Genomic DNA, 21343 nt, shown 5'->3' with positions numbered 1-21343 from the left:
GGGGGGGGATTGGAAGCTTCAAGGTTGATGTTAGAGTGTTGAGGTGTGTGTGTGTGTATATGGATGGTTTTTTCTCGGTGGGAAGATGGAAGGGAGTTTTGTCGTGATGTTTTGTAGATGCTTGCGGTTTGCCGTCACTTACAGTGTATTGATCTAGTTGTAAGAACTTAGCAGATAAAGGGTGGGGTTTGGAAATAGTGTCGTGTGTCGCGTGGTGATGTTGATGTTGATGTTGTTTTGATATACCATACTGATGACTCTTTGCTCGGGATTGATGCCTGGTTTTCGGGATACTGGATCAGGCTAGTTCTGGGGGGGGGGGGATGTATGTATTGATCTTCGTCTCTCCCAGTGATGCTCTTTCCGCAGCATATTGTGTATTCGGAAAACATATTTACTTGATCAGTACGGAGTAGTGACATTGTGACTGTAAGTTTGGACAATTAACCTGTACGATTCTTGCGTCCTATGTTAAATTTTGTCAACTTGTGATACATTTATCTTTGCGAGATCAAAAAAGTCGAGACAGGATACAATATAAATAATTTGTATAGAATATTCTTATCGTTCCATAATGAACAGGTCGGGTAATTGACAACTCTATAGAATTCCCAAATGAATGGAATATCTAACGTACACATTAATTCTCATTTTGACTGCATACTATGCGGTTAGCCATGGTATAAACGTCAGACCATATCCATCATTCCAGATATGCTAACCATGTACTATGTATGCGATGGATAACCAGTCCATATGTATTATCTGTTGAATTTACTGAACAATCTATGAAAGTTGCTTTGTTAAAATGACTGGGCGGGTCGTAGAATGCGTTCGTCGTATCTTGATACAGCGACGTATTACCAAATTTAAAGTACGAGGAAAATTGGCTGTACGACTTGAATGTTAACATCATACGAGCGGAATGACGACCAGAAGCAACTGGTATAACCGTGTGTGACCGCCCAGAGGTATACACAGCCTCTTTGGTGTCTTTCGGAGCGATGTTGTCCCAGCTGTACGAGGCGAGGCGCAGTGCTGCACGATACCCATCCCATCTACACGGCCGGAGAAAACTTTACTTTAGCCCAGTGTTCCTCCCGTCGGACTTTTGTTCTTACACGATTATACGGGGGAGACTACGGAAGTATACTTACGTATAAAGCGCTTATGGCTGTTGTCAGCTTTTTGTGTGCTACATTACTCGCGAATGTGGTACCAGTAATGAATGTTGACACGATGGCTTCTCTGCACGCAGGATTCAAAGGAAGCAGCTGTCGATATAAAAAGTTCACCGGCACAGCACAAGCGACATGCAGGTACTCCATGATCGTACAATTATGGTAGTAGCGGCGGGAATTTGTGGCGAGAGTAAAGTTAGCATTTAGGGTACGGATCACTCCGTACAGTCAGATTCCTAAAGAGTCAAACCCCACAAATGGAACTGGGAAGGCTGACTGCATCTAACTACCCTGATGTATAGGGTGCTGGACGGACCTCATTCACAGTCGCAAAGTCCGCTGCAAGAAGGACGCAAACGATTAGCCACGATGCAGAGCTTGACGGAACTCGAATGATAGCGTAAAATGAAGTTGTCTTGCACGCTGCTGATGCGCGCCTGCTCACCATCAAGCGTGTACTCCGTAGATGGAGGCAAGAGTAGGAATGAATACTCAGACGGTGAATCATAATGGGTTGGAGTCCGTCACCGATATCTCTTTCTGTACGAAAGAGATCAAATCATTGCATGGGAATCGCATGAACAAGACGCATTCCCATGAAAGACGTCTGCCTGTTATACTTTGGTTTGTCGCACGCTGCATGCACCACTGAGTACACATTAACGAAGAAAGGACAACAGCGACCCTTGTGCGACTCTATGCACCTGTCGCTGCCCTTGCCGAAGAATGCAGCCTGTGTTATACTGCACTGCCTTTCCAAGCCGACAAATGTTAAACAGAGGCTGTCTCTCAATGAAATTTCGAAATTTTTCTGGGGCGGAATTATTCTCTCGAGCGGACTTGCGAGAAACAGCCATCGTGAACAATATCTGAATATAGGTAAAGTTGCTATTCAAAGCGCCAATACAAGGTTAGTGATGACTTCTCATGTTCCCTAGGTCTCTGCATGTGAGCACGTCAGGCCCGCATATGGTGTATCGATAGATCTTCCGTCTTGGTCAAGCATGCATACCTTGCTTTCTGCAAAGAGCCAACATACGCGCGAAGTCCAACTTCATTTGTCCCCTCTTCATCCATTGACTAGTCCTTAGACGCAGATGAGTTTGTTTCACGTTCGCATAAGAGCATTCAGAATTCCAGCGCTACGTGCGCTGATTGGATGGTCTAATGCAGGTCCGTCGATGTTCTTTGACCACCCCTAATTTTTGCAGCTAACGCAGGTGCAGGCGTAGACTGCACAGGTGAAACACTTCCTACGGTCCCCCATTGGCAGCAATGTTGCCAGCCATGGCCCATGAAAGCTTTCCTTTTGAGGCCTTTCTCCGCCTGCACATCCAGGACGCCTATGAGATGACCACAGATGCGATGCGTCATTGGGAAGGTCGGCGCAAATGCAATTCCAGGCTGAATGCACCCCTTAGACATGGAAGTGTAGACTGTCCGTCTCGCCTCCACCCGATCATGCAAGACTGAACCCTCGCTTTCTGTATTCCAACACCATGATTAATTGCTATAGACCGCTGCTGATCGTAGGCACGGTCCGTGTCTTAGGTCCTACACTAGTAGGTCCCTCACTCGTACTGAATAATTGTAACCATATCCACCAGGGGAGGTTTTCATGCCCAAAGCTGGGAGGCCCAGAGCAAAAGGCAGAGACCTTCGCCGTGGCGGTATCAGGCTCCCTTTTCCTGTGCGCATTGATGGCGGCGAGTGATGACATTTCGTCCTTGAGTGGAGAGACGGGCAAGCCGAGGGAAGATACGAAAAAGTGCGACTCGTCCATCTGGGCTGCACTGCTGAGCCACATTTGGGTGGGTCGGTCGGCCACAGCTGAGCATGAATACTACGACGCCAGCGGCCAGAGGCGCGAGCGCATTGAGGTTTGTGATCAACGCCCGGATGATAAACTTTGTGCGAATCATGTCAACTATGGTCTCTGGCAAACACCTGTCTAGGCTCGCAAAGTCACGATCCGGGTCATGGTGGTGAGGCTCCTTCCAAAGGCATCCGACCTACCAGGGCGCATGGCAGGGGTGCGTATACCGCACAGAGACCGATTGTGCACCCACACCGCATCCAGGGCCTACCGACACGGACAGTGGCGCTGACTGTGGGGTTCTGCTCTGCGAATGCCCTTTGCCTTCGCGCTTGCTCACGGCATGGCGTGTGAATGGCTGTCAGATGTTGTGGACGGCTGCGAATGCAAAAGGTAATCTGGTACCTGCGTCGTCCCGTCCGATTCACGCCACTGGCGTGAGCTATCACATTGCTCATCACACTGAGTGACATGTCCTCTCCCAAAGACAGAGCCAGCGTGGTACGCAGATATACTGTACCTCTGAAGACATGACTGTGGAGAGCCGCTGGTCCGATGGAAGTGTTGGCCCATGTATTGATTGCGTACTCAGGGCGAGTGCGATTTGCAAAGGAAGGTGATATGTTCTAAAGATGGGCAAAGTAATAGGTAAGCAGTTATGATACCTAACGATGTGTTCGAGAAACGGTAAGATTCATCCCGTAAGACCTCTGCCAGATCTGGGCCTGCAAGAATAGATGGAAGGTGGTCTAATGAGGAGGGTGACAGCTGAGGTGAGAGTGCGGATGTCCCTGTCCTGTCGGGCCTGTCCGTTCTAAAAGTCCACCATCCTGACCTGCTTGTCTCAGCGCAAGCCTATCAATGGGCTTCGGCAGGTGGATAAGGTGGACAAGGGTGTCCAGGTCCCAGGAACGGAGGAAGGAGAAATGCTTGTTGGTAATAGTATAGTTCTGGTTTACTGTTACTGTGTATGTTGCCTGCCTGTTTGTTGGTTTCCGTCCGTGTGTCCGTTTTTGTTTCCTCGGTCCTATGCGAGATGGGCGGTAATTTTAGGCGTAGCAGGGTAGATCTTCGCTCGTGAGCCGTGAGCCCGCTCCACTTTCCACCGCGACAATTGTGCCTAACTAATTGTCTAACGAGGGATCGTAAAAGGACCGCATGTTGGCAGGGTGCAGGGATCAATAATGTGCAGATTGGTAAAGGTGGTGGTGGTGGTAGTGCAGGTGGTAGTGAGCAGTAGTAGTGTGGTGCAAGTGGAGTGAAGGAGTGAAAGGGACCGAAATAGGAAAAGGTGAGGTTGTGGTCGTACCTGACTGTCACCCGCCGGCAAGCCGCTCCGCTACTGCCTGTTCTGCCCCAAGTTCCTCGTATACACTTAATGTACTTGTATATAACTCTGCATCCCCCCACACCTTCACTTTCTTCCTCTCTCTTTTTCTTCCCACGGCTTTTCTGTCCTTTCTTTCCTTCATACCCATCCAATCCCATTCTCTCGCTCGGCTTGCCCTTGCACACATTCCTTTTTCACTTCGATTTCCACATTCACTCCTTTGTGCTGGAATATCTACCATACACCTTCCTTCTACCACTTCAGTCATTCCTTGCTCGACGCAACACTCGATTTGACTCACAATCACAACCGCTCTGAGAGCCCGCTTTTCAATACCAAACAGGACAACAAACTCATTGATTGATTCAATCTGTTGCTAAACAACACGAACAATACAACAACAACAATAACGATTACAAAATCACGCAGCATAACACACACTTGCACATAACCCAAAAAACAACAACAACAACAACAACAACAACTTTCTGCCAAAATGCTCACCTCAACTTGCTTCCTTGCTGCTAGCAGCTTCCTTGCCCTTTCCATGGCTGCCCCAATCCCCAAACCGGTGGAGCGACGTGGTGGCATGGCCTTCTCTAAGTACACCGTCTTCGGTGGTGATGGTACCACTCTTCAAGGTTGGCCCTCCCAGAATCAGTGGTGGCCGTTCGAGGATCTCTGGGACGCCAACTTGGAAATCCTGAGGACCTCCTGTACTCAGTACCCTGGATCCCCCCAGAACAACGATGAGAACGAAATCGCCGCCATCAAGCAGGCCATCATCGAAGTCAGCGGTGAGAGCGGTCTCAGCAAGGAGTACATCCTCGCCTCCATGATGCAGGAGAGCAAGGGCTGCGTGCGCGCCCCAACTACCAACTACGGTGTCCGCAACCCCGGCTTGATGCAGAGCTTCAACGGCAAGGCCACGTGCAACGAGGGTGGATTCACCACCCCATGCCCAGACAGCACCATCAAGCAGATGGTCAGCGAGGGTGTTGGTCTCGGTTTGGAATTCGGCCTCACCCAAGCCCTCGGCCAGGCCGGCTGCGACGATGTCTCCAAGTACTACAAGGCTGCTCGTATCTACAACTCTGGTAGCCTGCCTCAGGGCGGCAACCTTGGTTCTGGCATCGCCACTCACTGCTACAGCACCGATATCGCCAACCGTCTCGTTGGCTGGACCAGCCAGTCCTCAGCATGCCAGGAGGGCACCATTGGCTCAGTGGGTGGCTCCAACGTCGCCTTTGGTGGAAGTGACTACAGCAACGGCAACGGCAACGGAAACGGAAACAGCAACACACCCGAGCCTACCACGACTCCCACTATCACCGAGCCTCCAGCCGCCGTCAAGACTCCCGAGGTCGAGCCACCCAAAGCTGAGACTCCTAAGGTCGAGCCTCCCAAAGCCGAGACCCCCAAGGAGCAGACACCTAAGCCAGTCAATGCTCCCACTAGCGAGAAGGCTCCTGGTGCTGCCGCCAACTGCAAGTCCTGGTATGCCGTGAAGAAGGGCGATGACTGCAGTGCCACCGGTATCTCCTTCGAGAGGCTCCGAACCCTCAACACCCAGCTTGACAGCAACTGCAGCAACCTGTGGGCCGAGTACTCCTACTGCATTGACGCCTAAGCTGTTCGATGATTTATAGTGCAATGCAACCGAAATACAACCGAAATACACTTACTTCACTTCTTCTGTCTAAACATTTACCTATCGTAGCATTTCGCCACTGAGGCGAATCTACATTTTCAAATGGGGTTGTTCAAGCATTTCAGGCACGGCATCTTTTCTTCACTTCTACCGCCCTCTTTTGATACCTCTTATCTCACAACCTTTTTGCTGCCTGACGGAATGGATCGTGGTCATGATGGGGACCAGGCGGAATTGCTGGACACGAAACTCCGCGTCTTCTATCATGTCGTAACGAATGACTAGCTCTCATGAGAAACATGACCCAATAAATTTCAAAACACTTGTTTACCAACTCATACTTCGCCTTGCTTGCCTGTTTCTGCCGTGAATGTGTGAGGTTCATGATGATCACGGAACGATCACGAAGACTAACACCCGGACATGTGCCGTTCAAACATTTGCAATTGCAGCATCTGAACCGTGCATCTGTCCCGACGCTACATACTCTGTACCGCGTGGATAGATACTTCCTCCAGGTACAGACTCCAGAGAACGGTACGGTTCCTACAAGAGTACCATAGTGATCACGAAGACTAAAACCCGGACAAGTGCCGTCCAAACAGTTGCAAATTGTAGCATCTGAACCGTGCATTTTGTCCCGTCGCTACATATTCTGTACCACGTGGATCTTCCTTCAGGTTCAGGTACATATACATACTACAGAGTATGGTACGGTTCCTACAAGAGTACCATAGAAAACCTTAGTTAATCCCGTCCATCCACGACCAATAACAGCAACAACCGCAACATCCAGCAACTAAACCGAACATCACCTGGACAATCCTTTTTTTTTTTCTTCAAAAAAAAAACAAACCCAAACATAAACTATCAAAAAATCAAAAGTCGAGGTTAACGAAGCTAAAGCCAAGCGCCGCCCCTGCGTCTTTAGGCATGTATGTCGGTTTTGCTTATCCCGTATTTCGTATCCGGGCGGCTCCCTTTATCGATTAGGGGGTGGACTACTCCTATCGATTACCCCCTATCGATATGCAGTCGTGCATGACACAGGATGACATATATTTCCTAATTCAGCTTTTGTTGTGTTGGATGTAATTACTTCCATGGAATGTTTTGTATAACTTAGGTACCTGCCCAGAAGCCAGCCATGTTGTTGGTGGAGTTGGTAGTCTACATAAGCTAGGTCGTGGGAGTCAACGGTGTATGGTTCCTGCATTAGCGTTCCGGTTCGGATAACATGTCGAAACTAGATGTCATGTTGTGAAAGCGTCGGCGTCATTTGGTGCCATACTTTGGACGATACTGGATGGTTGGAACTATCGTGAAAGCAGTCGTCTGGGGTCGTAACCATGTGATGCGAAGATCTTGTTGTTCGGAGTTATCGAAGGACGGGAAATAGTTTTGGCGGAAATGTGTTTTGTTTCTGTGTGATGTTGTGTATGGAGTAGTGTAGTGACATTCGCGATCAGCATTCCCGCGGTATTTGCGAACTCTCTATGAGACACGCGGCGTGCGATGACAGACTGTATCAAACAGTTTAATTTGCTTGAGCAAGATTCACGGAAGACGATGAAACCAAGCCTCATAGAGAATATTCCAATACAATAGGAAAATCAATGATTATGTTCCGTCTCTTCATGTACAATTCCAAAGTGACATACCCACCACGCACTCGCAATATCAGATACCTTTACGAAACGAAGAATAAAGACGTCAAAACTCCGCCCTCCACTGACCATGAAAATCACCACGTTGTCCGTATCCACAGGTCCTCCCCCATCCCCACAGGTCCATGCACGTAGATCAGATCGCTCATCGGACGGCGATCAAACAGACGTATCTGCACTTGTCCGTTCACATCGTGGGGATCAAGTAATGTTTTGAATGGCGTGAAGGATGGAAAAAGGTAAGTGACATAATTACATAACAAAACAACACTTTCAATGTAATCGAAAGCGAGATGGAGGGATTAAGGGTATGAAGATCCGGAAATTATCACCACCGCTAGATTGCTACTACTACCACCACCACAAATTACCGACTTTGTCCTACGCCTCTTGAAAAACTAATGCAGAGAGTTCGTGGACTGCTGTTGTGGGGGTTGTTAATTAGCGATTGAATTTGTTGGTATGTAGTTAGTAGTTCATTCGGTGTCCGTAGACTTCTACTCGCAACGTGCATCTCCTTTAACTGGCATAAAGCACAACAGAGACCGAGACAGAGACAAGAGAATGACAAGCCCGCCCAAGAAAAACGTTTGCATTGCAACCAATATACTAGACGGGTCCAGCGGAATAGGAGTTCAATGGAGGAGTTTGCTTCGCCGAACTGTGGTCTGATATTCGGGTTATTGGCTTACTATGTTGGTCGATGTTCATACTACGACATGTTCCGTCGTTAAAACATCACAGCTTCCGCACAACTCACATTTGAACCCACACCCATAACAGTTGTTCAAGTCTCCTCAATTGTAAGAAGTAAGTAAGTAGTACGCCAGAGCTCAGAGCCACCCCTCGTAATATGTTTGGAGAAACCGCTGTCAAACAAATTCCCCCCTCCCTCCTGCCGCATACACACATGTACAAAAAAGCCTCGCCTTATAAAGTCCCAAAGATATTTCCACTAATCCACTAACTTATGCCGTGCTATGCAATATCAATCTTCCCCTCCCGCCCTTAGGTCACACAAAAAGAAAGGAGAGGAAAAGGAAAAGAAGAGGAAGGAGAAATTTGATTTAAATTGAATGTGATCGAATGCCAGCTTTGCCACGATTCGCTTCGCTTTCGCATCGCTTTTTTTGCTTTCGCAGCGCAAGAAAGATTGGATGTGCTTATGTATGTATAGAGAAGGCAATGTAACGAACAGACAGATACACCGACAAATGAACGCGAGAGGACCCTCCTTGTTCTTTATTTCCACCCGCTCAAGCCTGCCCACGGATCATTTCCACCTTGCTGTTGCTGTTGTTGTTGCTGCTGGGGATGGCTCTGCGACCCAGGGCGATGGGCACTCGCGTAGCCACCAGGACCGGAGGGGTACGGGTTGGCGTACTGGCCGTAGTCGCCCTGGGACGGTGGTGGGCCTGGGGGCGGCGGAGGCGGTACGTAGCCCTGTGGCAGGAATGTGCTTCCGTGTTGGGGTTGTTGCTGTTGGGGTGGTGCAGGGCTGCTGTATTGTTGGCTTGGGTGCGGGTTCCATGCCTGGTGTTGTGTGTTTTGCGGTGGGGAGAAGTACTGCTGGTGAGGGGGCGGGGAGACGGGGTTGTTGCCGAATGTTGTGGGGTTGTATTGTTGTTGCTGTTGCTGGGAGTAGTGCGACGAGGTGGTCTGGTATGAGTCTCTGCGGGGTGGGGGCTGGGAGTGGTGTTGGTTGTAGCCATTCGAGGATTGTTGCTGCTGGAAGGATTGGGGTGGAGACATATATGGAGGCTGATGCTGTGAGGCGCTGCTGTATCGAGGTGTGATGGGTGGTGAGGCGGATGGGTTATATGCTGGATGTGCTTGCTGCATGGTTTGTGCAGAAAGTGGCGATGGTACGCTCTTCTTACGACCACCTACGGGAGACCCGGACGGCTCCATGGACATACGTTCCATGAGATCCTTCAACCGCTGCTGCTCTTGGTCGGCACCTTGAGATTTGCTTTGCTCGATCCTCGACAGAAGTTGCCCACCTTCCGAGCGACGGTTGTTGACGAAAGTCTCTACATTCTTGTGGAGGCTTGACACCGTCTCTTTCATCTCCGAGTAAAACCCTTGTGCACGCATCAGACCGGCGATCAAGTCGTTGAAGGACTGGTAGACACGGCGGTACTTCGTCATAACCGTATTCCTTTGCCTCGAGAACGACTCATACTTGGTCTGCTCTGAGCGGACACGCTTGTCTTTCAAAAGGTCAGAGTAATTACGCGTGAGTTCCTTCAGCAGCGATGCCTGTTTGTGGTTGGCCTGTGTGATGCGATTCTGATGGCCGCGGAATTTCTCGAGCTCAGCCTTGAACAGCTGGTTCTCCTGATTCGCAATGGCTTTCTTGTTCAATATGAGAACATTGGAGATGTCATCGGAGTGAACCTAAAACAATGATCAGCGAATAAACTTTTGTAGTTTGGTGCATCAGGCGACCTACCTTGTCCTTGAGATCCTTCAGTACCTGCGCTCGCTCCCTCTTGATGAGATTCAACTTCCGCAGCACGTCCTCAACACTTGCGATTTGATCAGATACACTGGGCCCGTCGATGAAATCTTCATCGAGAAGATTGCCCTCAGCCGGTCGCGGACTCTTGCCCTTGCTAGCTCCAGCCTTGATCATTGCACGCTGGTACAAGACGTCTGCTTCATCCGTCTCGCCAGCCGACCGCATCTCATCGAAGTCTGATTCATACTGTCGGAAAGTGCTGTAGAGCTGCGCGTCACTAGTACTGGCCTCCTCGACGGCACCACGATAATTTCGAATGTCGTTGCGAAGCGTCGATGTGAGTCGCGAACTGGGCTGTTGCGTCCATTCGCCTCCATATTTCGACCTCATCTTCTCGCACACGCTTTCCTCCATGTCCAATTGCTTCATACACGCATCCAACGTCGACGAAATTTCTGATTTGTCGGCATTGAGCTGATCGAACGCACTGGGGAACGGCGCGTGACCTGCCAATTCTTCGCACCACTTTCGGAAGTCATCATCAACCACTGGCTCTTGGTCCATACCTCCTTTAAGGATGTTCAAACTATCTGGGAGCTTGAGATAGTCGAGACTGGCAGCCATTTCGTCGTCAGCAACTTCGGCCTTTTCGCTCTCAGCACGAATCAGTTTAGCCTTCTCCTCATCGTACAAGCTAGCTTGCTCCGTAACCGCCATGGGAACAATCTTCTGGAAGATGTCCGGACCGATGATGCGTTGGATATCCTGTCCCTGATATAACTCGCTCACGGGGATCGCCTTGGCTGCTGGAAGCTTTGGTATGGGGCTCAGAGAAGCCTCATTAGGGATGCCCTGGTGGTAGATGAAATCATTATCCTTCATGAATTCGGCCAATTTCTCCTGGATGTTTGTAACATGCTTCTTGGTCATCTCAGATAAAATGGTTCCAGTTTCGCTGGTTAGGTTCGAATTGGTGGGTACAGACGATGGGAAGGCGTTGGATATCCTATTTGCATCCCGCGCATTTGTCTCCGCCACTTGTAGCCGTGCAATGGCTACGCCGTGAGAGTTTGCGTCATCGTCTGCAAGCGCCTGGTAGTATTGCGCCAAAGAAGACATGTAGTTGGCTTTGATCTGAGGAATAATTAGTAATTGACCCCAGCTCGGAGGGGTTCCGACCTACCTGGCAGACCAACAGCCAGACCTTCTCAAACACAGCCTTTCCAACATTCTCCTGCGCGCCGTCCGTTGCTTGCGTATACAGAAATGACGCCTGGCTCGCCAATTTGGCCAAGAGACCAACCTTCTTGCCGTCCGCGATCTGCTTCTCGAGGAACACCTCCTGGCCCTGTGCAAGCATGACCGCTATCAATGTTTTAACGGTCTCCCGGCTCAGATCCGCAGATGGCGCATGTAGGAAGTTCTCGTTGATGTATGTGAACATGCCCGCGGACGCCTGGAAGGAATGGTACGCCGTCTTCAGTCCAATGTCCTCGTGCCTGTTTTGATGCGCGGCATGGCATGACAACACGGCCGATATGTTAAAGATAATCGACGCTTTCTCGTACGCTAGCGAGTACTGTGAGGTGGGTTTATGTGTGAAGGCATCGAACCTGTGTCTTTGTCAGTCCTAGATCTCTCCACCTGTTATTCATTCCCGCACGCTCTCCAATTGAAACAAGCTGCGGATCACTTCCAGGCAGTGTACGTACCATGTAAAACTAATCTTGATGTGATTTTCATCAACCGGAAACCTCAGGTCCAGTAATTCCAGTTGTCCATAATATCTGTACAGGAGATCTCTTCCTGAAGCACTGTCACTTCCGGCACCCCGCATGTCTTGTCTCAACCGATTCAAGGTCGCGCATTCCTCAGTATAGCGCTCCGGGTCGTCGCCATAGGTCGCACGAATGTAGGATTTGAGGGGGGCTATCCAGTCGATCTCGTTGGTCTGCTTGAGCGGGCAGGATATCATGGGTATTTGGTTCGCCATAGCTGCGGGGTGGAGGCAGCAGCGGGGGAGAGTCGTTGGGCGGCAGACGTGCTGGCAACGGAGGATGCGCGAATTTATGAGGGGGCCTTTCTGATCCTGAAGGCAATCGCGTTGCGGCGGGAATGGATAGCGAGGGGATTGTTCGAGCTGTCAGCAATTGGGAGCTGCAAGCGGTGAGGTGGGTCGGGATGTCTCTCGAGGCCTGCGTTGTTGACGTTGCGGCGTGGGAAGCTCGTGGAGTGATCCCAGGGCGCGGAATAAGCGAACGAGATCTTGATTTGAGATTCTGCAGGCCTTGTGTATGTTGTTACAGCTGTCACTTTTGCGTACTTCACATCGACCTGCAGGTTGGAGATGACGTTGCAGGACTGATGTGGCTGCTAGCTGTTCACCGACCGAGGGTTGTCGCGGGAGCGTGCATAAGGTCGCGAGGGGGTTATATGGTCTGACAGAGGGATTAGATATAGGTAGGGAGTTTGTTGTTTGTATGCGGCGCAATGTCCGTTTCGTGGTAGAGCGTTGAGGGAGTATATAGGGCGACGACGACAAGTGCGTGCCCTTAGGAGAGGTGTAGTTAGGTGTAGGTGTAGGTGTAGTTACCTTAGTAGTCGGAGGGTGGGGCAACCTTATGGCGGTTCGCCGAATCCCAATAACAATAACGAGTGATGACTTGGAATCTGCAAGGCACCGCGACTCATGCCATACATATTATATTATGATGAAAACGATAGAGCGACTGGGCATCACGCTGCATAATGAATAAAATATTCCACGACGGTGACGCTTCACTTCTACCTCACTAGTAGACAATTAACCCATCTATCTATCAACGTCTCCTTTCTACAACCGCGCGAGTATCACGCACATTTATCTTCCCTCTCCCATCTCGCACTGGTCACGAATCGATAAAACTTTAGAGGCATTGCGAAGGGTGACCCCGGGCCTGCAGTGGGCGCATAACCACTCAGAGAGTCGGACGCCTCTTAAGGCTTGTCTAAGCGCTGAGCGACAAGCAGGGTGATGGAGAAGCATGAATCATCTATCGGTAGTGTTAACGCTTAGAAGGCTTCGGAACAGTACAAGCGAATGGATCTGCTTTAGATCGCGGCTTGATGTTTACGCAGGGCCGTGGCGTCCAAATATGCAGTCGCTATAATCACTTATACTGACTTGCATCCCAAGTCCAAACAACCAGGGCGAATACATACCATCAATGCACAGGCGAGACAACATCTAAAATGACGTACGTGGAAGTGTATGGAATATACCAGTGTCATAGGTTCATCATTATCTCTAAAATACATTCTCTACTTGGGTCAACGCCTTAAAATGCCCAAAGTCTTTTCCAAAAGACCTTTTTCGATGCGCCAGGTTTTGTCGAGATTGTTGGATATTGTACAGATGTGACAGGAGATGTGTGATTGTACAGTACAATACGACCAAGGAAAACAAAATTTTGCTTCAAATATGATCGCTCATGATCCAGATCCGGATGCTTTCTTCGGCTCGCTGTCCTTCTTGTTATCGTCATTTTCGTTGTTTTTGTGTTGTCCAGTGATGTTATGCCATGCAGACTTTAGGAAGCCTTCATTCTTGTGAGAGTCGGGATTTCCGTCCTTTTGCTGTCCAAGGTTCATGATGCGTTTTGCCGTCTTGTCGTTCATTTCGTCGGCGAGCATTTCGAGGATTGTGCGCTGATTGGCGCTGAGATACTTGGGCATCTGCACCTTGAACTCAACCTTCATATCACCCTTTGCGTTTCTACGCCCGCTGAGAACCTTCATTCCCATTCCAGAGAGCGTGATTCGGTCGCCGGTACCTGAACCGGTAGGCACCTTGACCTTGATCTCACCGTCCAGCGTGGGGATGTTGACCTCACCTCCAAGCACAGCGGTGGTCAAAGGTATCGTGGCCGTATGTAAGATGTCGTTGCCTGCCCGCTTGAACTTGGGATCGGTCGCGACGCGGATAAGTACGAAGAGGTCTCCCTTTGCACCTCTGGCGTTCGACGATGTGGCTTGTCCTGTAAGGGGAGAATCTCCCTCACCACTGACGCGGAGCCGCATGCCGTCTTCCACTCCGCCTGGAATATCAACGGTTATCGTCTTCCTCTCCTGCACCGCACCGTTTCCGTGACAGGTGCCGCAAGACGATCCCCGCGGTATCGAAACACCCGATCCACCGCAGGAAGAACATGTCGCTTGCATATGGAATCCTCCCATCGATGTCACTCGGGTACCTGTTCCACCACAGCTCTTACACTCCGACCTCGTCGCACCCTTCTTCAACCCGCTTCCGGTACAGGTCTTGCACTCGACCAACGGATTGATGTGGATATCTTTGCTCACACCCTTGGCGGCGTCCATGAAGGATATGTTGGTCTGCACCTCGATGTTGTCTCCGACGAGAACCTCCTCCTGGAATGGATTTCCCCGGGCCCCCCGTCCTCGTCGACCACCACCTCCAAACGCATTGAACAAATCCTCAAAATTGATATCGCCCTGGAAACCTCCACCAAAACCACCCTGAGCCCCGCCCCCACCAAACCCGCCAAATCCACCGAACCCTGCAAATGGGTTTCCGCCTCCAGGACTGCCGGCACCGGGCCCGGCTCCAGGGTTGAATCCGCCGTTCGAGTCGAAGGCGGCGGCGCCGTAGGAATCATATGCCTTCTTCTTGTCGGCATCGGAAAGTAGCTCGTATGCGGTTTGTGCGGCGGCGAATCTCTCCTTAGCGGAGGCGTCTTTGTTGGTATCCGGATGGTATTTCTTCGCCATGCCGTAGTATGCCTTCTTGATTTCACCTGCAGATGCATTCTTGTTCACTCCGAGGGTAGCGTAGGGGTCCGCGATAGCCGAGGACGTTGCCGTTGCGTGGAATAACTATCACGATCAAGATTAGCACAAGCCAATGCAGATGAAATTGAGGATACTCACTCTTGCATGCAGGCCATATTGGGATTGTTGGAAAGGTGTAGTACTAGGAGTCGGTCTGGTTCGTTGCGCTTTCGACGATAAGACCCTCCGCTGGCAGCGTTGGGTGACGGAAACCAGACGGGCGGTGTTGACTACCTTGAGAGGCAGCGCAGGAGCAGCGAAGCTCATCTTGACGGTGTTTCGTGATGTCCAAAAATTGTGAGGAAACCTGGGGCGTTCCGAGGGAATTGCGATGGATGATGGAATCGTCGGAGCAGCTCCCGTAGAAAAATTTGATGGCCCATGCGTTCGTTCGCGGTAACACCGTCATTGGCCTCGGCACGCGTCTTCTGGTATTTTCTAGAGTTCGCCAGAAAGTTAAGCTCATGCGGGGACAGCGCCCCATGTAGCACAATATTTATGTCTGCTTGTGCAGCAGGGCTATCTCATCCAAAGTATTGTGTTTTAGACAGTAAATATTAGTCACAGTTGACGCCCGACACGCTGTTGTAGTGGTGTTGCATCCAGCTGTGAGGCTGGGGAAGGCTTCTGAGGCACAGCATTTCCAGGGGTTTCTCACGAAAGGTCTCACAATAGGCCAACAAAGCTCAAAAAGTGCAAATCAAACTCGATGATGCTTGTGTAGATCAAAATATTCATTATGTATCATTGACAATGGTATGATTTGCATGGAGGAGCATGCAAGTCATCCCGCCTATTTCTTCATTTTGGGGGCCCTTTCCTGTGAATGTGTCATGCGACATAAATCCCTATTAGGTTGCTCATCTGTATTTCAAGATGGTGTTGACCTATCCGAAGCTGATAAAAATTCAAAGTGGTTTCCGAACTCCAACCCAATGCATATGCTTATTATCCCAGTATTGTAATCAAAATATTTCCGTAAGGTGCGTGGACCGGGGTATCGACGATAAGAACTCCGTGAAGTGCAGTGACAACGAGTGTATGTACCGAAATTACTTGCGTGGTGTAAATCGTACCCTAAACTCCTTATCTTGTATAACGTTAGTACACAGTTGAGTAGTGTCGCGGATGAGAGCTTCCATACCCTGATTCTTGACCTTGTACAGCATGTCGACGATCACGTCCGTTTCGCTGACGCCAAGGGCATTGAAGTTTTTCCGCACTGCCATAGCCAGTTGCTCTTTGGGAACTCTTCTCTTCGCTTTGGGTCGTGCCATTGTAGGGGAGTAACGTCCGATTCCGCTCCCAAGTACGACTTGGCTGAGGGGCTTCTTGAAGGCGGAAGGGGTATCGAGACGATAGGTTCGGCGGAAGGAGTGGAGGAGGGCGATGTCTTGATCTTTCCAGGATATCTATGAACGAAGATTAACAGTTAGCGATGCACATTTGAGCGGTGTTCCCAAGCTGGTGTGCGACTCACTCCCGAATTGTTCTGCTCGCTGTGACTGTTGTTGGCGGCTGCGGTGTCGATAGCTGCAGAGGACACAACCTCTTTCAAATTACTTCCGTTGGTCACGTTGGATGTCCCATTGTTGCGACGACCGCGATTACCATTCCCCTGGCCAGCATGAAGCTTTTCTTTGAGGGATTGGGGGTCCTCGTGCGTGCGCTTTGCAGGAGGCATGGCGTGAGTAGGCGAAGGGTGTGAAGGGGATGGAATCGAGTGATAGTAAGGGAAGAAGTAGAAAGATGTAACCAAGCTGAAGAGTGGATAACGAAGAAGCGGGCTACATCCGTAGGGCCTTGAAATTGTCTACCACTCGTAATGGGGAGGAGTAGGAGGAGTAGAAGGAGGGTGAGGGTAATGGGAAGACTTTCGCTCGCTCGCACCGGCGCCGGGGCCACAACCAGCCAGTGACGTTTTCTCATTTCCCACCGATTCCCAGGGTCCAAAGGAAGTCAGACCTTAGTCATCCACACGTGCCGGCCCTGTCCTGTCACGTCTCCTCACTCATTTACGCGTTCCTGACCACGCACAACCTCTTCCCCTCCTCAATCTGCTACCATCATCGTGAACATCTTCATCATCGCTTCGACCATCGCCTAATTGCCATCTTCGTCCGTGATACCATGCTGCTGGATATTCCTTGAAGGTTGCTGTCAGACGGTGAATATCATCAATTGACAATCACCATACAACCTGGCCATACACGCGCCGGACCGCTGATCTTAACCGATGGCGTGCGTGCAACCCCTCTTTGGCCGGTCCATGAGAATCTCGGCGCGATATGAACTGCACCCTATCCCGAGTTAAGGAAGAGAGCAATCATTGATCAGAAAAAGGATGCACTCGCTGGCAGAACGTGGAAGTTGCATACTCGAAAAGATACCAACAATAATGGGGTGTCAGCCGCTCTTGTACTGTGCAAGTGTGCGTCTTGCGGTTCGACCGAGCCGAGTTTCGGACAAACCTGCTCCTCTTAGTCAATTCTTGTTTGCAAACTACGTGCATTCATCCCAGCCGCTCTGCATATCTAGTATCTTTAGGTCGTCCGACCATTCTCATTGCTTGGAAAATGCCTCGACTTTCATGGACAGCAAGTTCAACCGAGAATATGCAGAGTAGCTTTGATGAATGGCTCAACATGCTTCTCTCCCATTGGCCAATTCCAAAAGTCCAACATCAACTGTCTTTGTCTACCTATCGTCACCTCGACAATGCCATAGGAGGAGCAGAGTCCTTGCAGGAGTGAAAGAAACTTACCCAAACAGACGGCTCGACGAACAACGTGACATTCGTAAACATTTTGTCTCTATAGCCCTCATCTTGACCATGAAGGCTCTACGAATAACATTGTCCCAGTGTGCATTGATTGCGACTTCGGTTCTTCCATAGCGATGCACTCTCTAGTATGTTTGTAATGATGGGCATCTTGCTGTTGTCACATCAGATGCACAGCCGCTTGAACATACGTATACGGCATACATATATCAAGGGTTGAATGCAATGTTGTATGCCTTCGGCATAAAGACCGCTATGATGAATTAATCGATTACAAACGCTAATCAACAGGCGAGATGCACTGCAAGAATGAGCAGTGAGAACGCCAACTCAAAGTGTGATGAGCTTTCTTCTTAGAAAGAGTTGTGGAAACACTTGATCCGACGTCATTCACTGCGGTCAATAATAGTATGAAATCGGGGCCCATTACTGTAGTGCTGTAGACAACCAGACTCCATCCCGAGTGCTAGATGCTGATACAATATTTATTGTCGACCTATACGGAGCCTTAGCTTTGCGGTATTGTATCAAATCTCCATTAAGCTTCACGACAGCCTATCCGGACTCACCGACTTTCTGGCTCTTGCTCGTTGGCACAAGTAAATTCGGAAAACGACTTCACAAGTGAGTCCTTAGGCAATATAAGAGTGGCGGATCCCACTCTTCGTTTTGTGACCTTCTCTTCATCACTCAACTTCTTTTGAAGTCACAGTGTTCTACTCTTTTTCAGGCTTACGAGTATCACGAACAGACGGTACTTTAGCTTTCATAGCTGCAAGCGTCCATCCCTCGCCTACTTCTCTCTGTTACCCTCTTTCTCTATCTCTCCATCCAGACCCTACCGTCGATAATAGTACTCGGACTCATTTACCCTCATCTCAGTTGACCGAGTTCTTACGCGTACCTTACTACTACAGCCTCCATAACTTAAAGATCAAGCGCCAGAGACAGCGGTACTCACCCTTCGTCCTAGGACTGATTGTCTAATCATGGACAATCGTGGAAATCACCGCGGTGGTATAGTCACATACCAGATTTTGCATAGTGCCGGTACTCACTGCCCCTACCCGCTGCAACCTTACCCTAAACTTGGAAGGACGGTACTAAACATTACTCCAGACACTAGCCCCAGGCGTACAATTGCTCCCATGACTTCTTCAGGTCATAACTTCAGTCAGAGGGACGGCCCCAATGATAGTCCTCCAACACTTGTCACCATCAGTAATCGGATAGCAGATCTGGAGGATGAACAGAAAGACCTACGCGACGAGCTCGAGGACCTACGTGGTGAATTTCAGAACCTTTTTCGAACTGTTGGACATAAGCAGGATGATACGGCCATCGTTCAGTATCATGACACAGCTGGAACAGAGTCCTCTTTATCTGGGAACATGGTTCGTGGAGTGAAGGATCGAGTCTTAGACGGACCCTCTGCAACCCAAGTGACCACCCACCTCAACCCAAAACCGGCCCAGTCCCTCAATAACGACACTTCTACCAATGGAGCCGACTGCAACCGCATGTTCATACCTCCTCATCTTCGTAAATCCAACGGCAGTGCCTCTGCCAACGAAGCCACAAATCAGAATATCCCGGCGCAGACAGAGCCACCGGTCCAAAAGCCCATTAAAGCTCCCGACGTCGTAAGCTCAGGCAAAGGACCATGGATGCCACTTGCCGTCACCAACATGCCGTCGCTCTCCGCCGACATCAAATCGAAGATCCCACCTCCGAAAGAGATGGTATCCTTCTCACTTGACTTCCTCCTCAACGAGTTCGGCGGCGAGATGTGGTCTCCAGGCCTCATGTTTGTCCCGCCCGTTCCGCCATCCCCATGCCTTCTCAAGAACCGGACCTACTACACGCTCTCCGCAACCCACGAACCTTACCTCCCTCAAGCACCCGGCGAGAACGGAGCCAAGCTCACCGCCTTCTTCAACAAGAATCCCAACGAATTTTACGATATGGACTCGCAAACTTCCTTCGATGAAGTCCCTTTGTTTGTCTGCCAGGCTCCATGGGCAGCACAGGAGAACCCAAGCAACAAATCCCGATATATCTACATGGGACACTACTCCCAGACGCGCTGGAGCGACAAGCTGGACTACGATCGCATGGTCGAGCACGTGCCTCTCGCAGTCAAGCAGTACTGGGCTCGGGAGCTGGCGGCTGCCGGTCGCCCGGAGTGGGTGACGGAAGCTCTTCGAGATCATTTCTTCCCCAAGCCTGTCTACGAGGGAGACTTACCGGTGCCCATCGTGGAGGGTAGCGTTGCCGCGGAAGAGCAGGAAAAACAAGATAAGCGGGTCAAGAACCATGTCGATAACTACATCAAGGAGCTGGCGGCTTGGAAGAAGGACGCTGAGATGAGAACGAGATTGATCAAGGAGGATTCCATTCTCCAGGCCTTCGACTCGGTAAGTGTATCCTACTTGATGAACTCCAATCCCGTACTGACATATCCTAGGCTGATGCTGATGACCCGCCAGCTCTCCGTCTCTGGTGGGAGTACCTCCAGTGCGTGAGCTGGGACACTCAATTCTACAGCGCCATCGTCCAGCTCCAGAGCCGCAACCGAAGCTACGATCCCAAATGAGCGGTCATCGCTCCACCAAATCTAAGATCACATCTTCACTGACCAAGGTCACTACTGAGTCTCAATCCATCTGCAGGGATTCGTAACATAAAAGTTTGCCATTTCTTCCCTCTTTATATCTGGAAGATCATTTCACGGACATCACTGGCGGTATTTCTTTATGCTTTTTTTACGTCACTACAGGGAATTTTCCACATTTATCCAATCGGGGCTGGGTGATATTTCACACTCAATATCTTCAGGCCATGGAGGTTTCTCATGGTCTTCCCATCGAGTACAGAAATAAACATCTGCCCTACCTTCCCCTACTTTCTTCCCCATCTTCAATCTTACTTTCCAAGGGAACGGCATCTATCATGAAAGCCTTTCTTCTTATTTTACATTCATCATGCCTTAGTTATCTCACAAATATACACTTTCAATCACACATATTTGCCTTTCAAACTCACTCAACAAACATAGTAGTAGATGTACATAGTAGATAGATTTTTATTTTAAGGGGTATATATATCAGAGTCATTGACTAGCTAATATCGTCGTCATGGTCGTAAGGGGATATCAAATGCTGGCTTCCAGTCGTTCGGCTGGGAGATACGTTTTTGAGTAATTTTTTTCGATCGCGTTGGCCTTTCTTATGCAGTGTAGATTGCATATTTGGTGTATGGGTTTTGGTAATGATGTTGATGTTGATGATGTGGTGGTGATATGGTGATGCTGGGATTTGAAGATAGGGAGTATCCTTTCGTATGCTTCGATCCGATCCGATCCGTTTCATATTCCCTTTGGTGCATAGAAGATGTTGCTCGGGAGTGGTAAGGATGTTGGTAGTGCAGTGATACGTGGAAGGGAAGATCGTGAGGCCTTGATGTGTTGCGTTGGGTCGGCTCTTGCTTTTGCTTCGTTATACTCCTCTATCGGAGATGAATGCTTTGTCGATGGTATTGACAAGACATCTTTTGCTTCGTCGGTGATCCTGGCGTTGCATTCGGGATCCATGATATCCGTCCAGGTATTCATTTCATCTCA

At 49.8% G+C, this 21343-nt stretch overlaps 5 protein-coding genes across 5 annotated transcripts; 2 read left to right on the top strand and 3 right to left on the bottom strand.

Annotated features, from left to right (window-relative positions):
• The first annotated feature begins 4380 nt into the window (after nt 1-4380).
• BU24DRAFT_418862 (carbohydrate-binding module family 50 protein) lies at nt 4381-6316 on the top strand. The gene has a single exon (XM_033527071.1). It carries the CDS (start codon nt 4824-4826, stop codon nt 5955-5957), a length of 1134 nt encoding a protein of 377 aa, XP_033387615.1. The 5' UTR covers nt 4381-4823; the 3' UTR covers nt 5958-6316.
• Nucleotides 6317-8887: 2571 nt separating this feature from the next.
• Nucleotides 8888-12102, bottom strand: BU24DRAFT_405968 (BRO1-domain-containing protein; the record flags this gene model as incomplete). Its single annotated transcript, XM_033525738.1, has 4 exons — nt 8888-10045; nt 10101-11243; nt 11293-11722; nt 11822-12102. The coding sequence occupies 4 exons, from the start codon at nt 12100-12102 to the stop codon at nt 8888-8890; spliced, it is 3012 nt and encodes a 1003-aa protein (XP_033387614.1).
• A 1266-nt stretch (nt 12103-13368) lies between these two features.
• Nucleotides 13369-15291, bottom strand: BU24DRAFT_418860 (uncharacterized protein). The gene is made up of 2 exons (XM_033527070.1): nt 15039-15291; nt 13369-14984 (listed from the first exon to the last, which is right to left on the bottom strand). The coding sequence occupies exons 1-2, from the start codon at nt 15204-15206 to the stop codon at nt 13578-13580; spliced, it is 1575 nt and encodes a 524-aa protein (XP_033387613.1). The 5' UTR covers nt 15207-15291; the 3' UTR covers nt 13369-13577.
• Nucleotides 15292-15947: 656 nt separating this feature from the next.
• Nucleotides 15948-16953, bottom strand: BU24DRAFT_115820 (uncharacterized protein). The gene is made up of 3 exons (XM_033520845.1): nt 16420-16953; nt 16084-16351; nt 15948-16029 (listed from the first exon to the last, which is right to left on the bottom strand). The coding sequence occupies exons 1-3, from the start codon at nt 16621-16623 to the stop codon at nt 15992-15994; spliced, it is 510 nt and encodes a 169-aa protein (XP_033387612.1). The 5' UTR covers nt 16624-16953; the 3' UTR covers nt 15948-15991.
• A 1894-nt stretch (nt 16954-18847) lies between these two features.
• On the top strand, nt 18848-20705 carry BU24DRAFT_489267 (uncharacterized protein). Its single transcript, XM_033533628.1, has 2 exons — nt 18848-20138; nt 20189-20705. Exons 1-2 carry the CDS (start codon nt 18870-18872, stop codon nt 20315-20317), a joined length of 1398 nt encoding a protein of 465 aa, XP_033387611.1. The 5' UTR covers nt 18848-18869; the 3' UTR covers nt 20318-20705.
• Nucleotides 20706-21343: the final 638 nt, after the last annotated feature.

This window comes from Aaosphaeria arxii, assembly GCF_010015735.1.
Source record: "Aaosphaeria arxii CBS 175.79 unplaced genomic scaffold BU24scaffold_2, whole genome shotgun sequence".
Classification (NCBI taxonomy): domain Eukaryota; kingdom Fungi; phylum Ascomycota; class Dothideomycetes; order Pleosporales; genus Aaosphaeria; species Aaosphaeria arxii.
The sequence above is the reverse complement of the archived record's forward strand: the minus strand, read 5'-3'. Positions and strand labels throughout refer to the sequence as shown.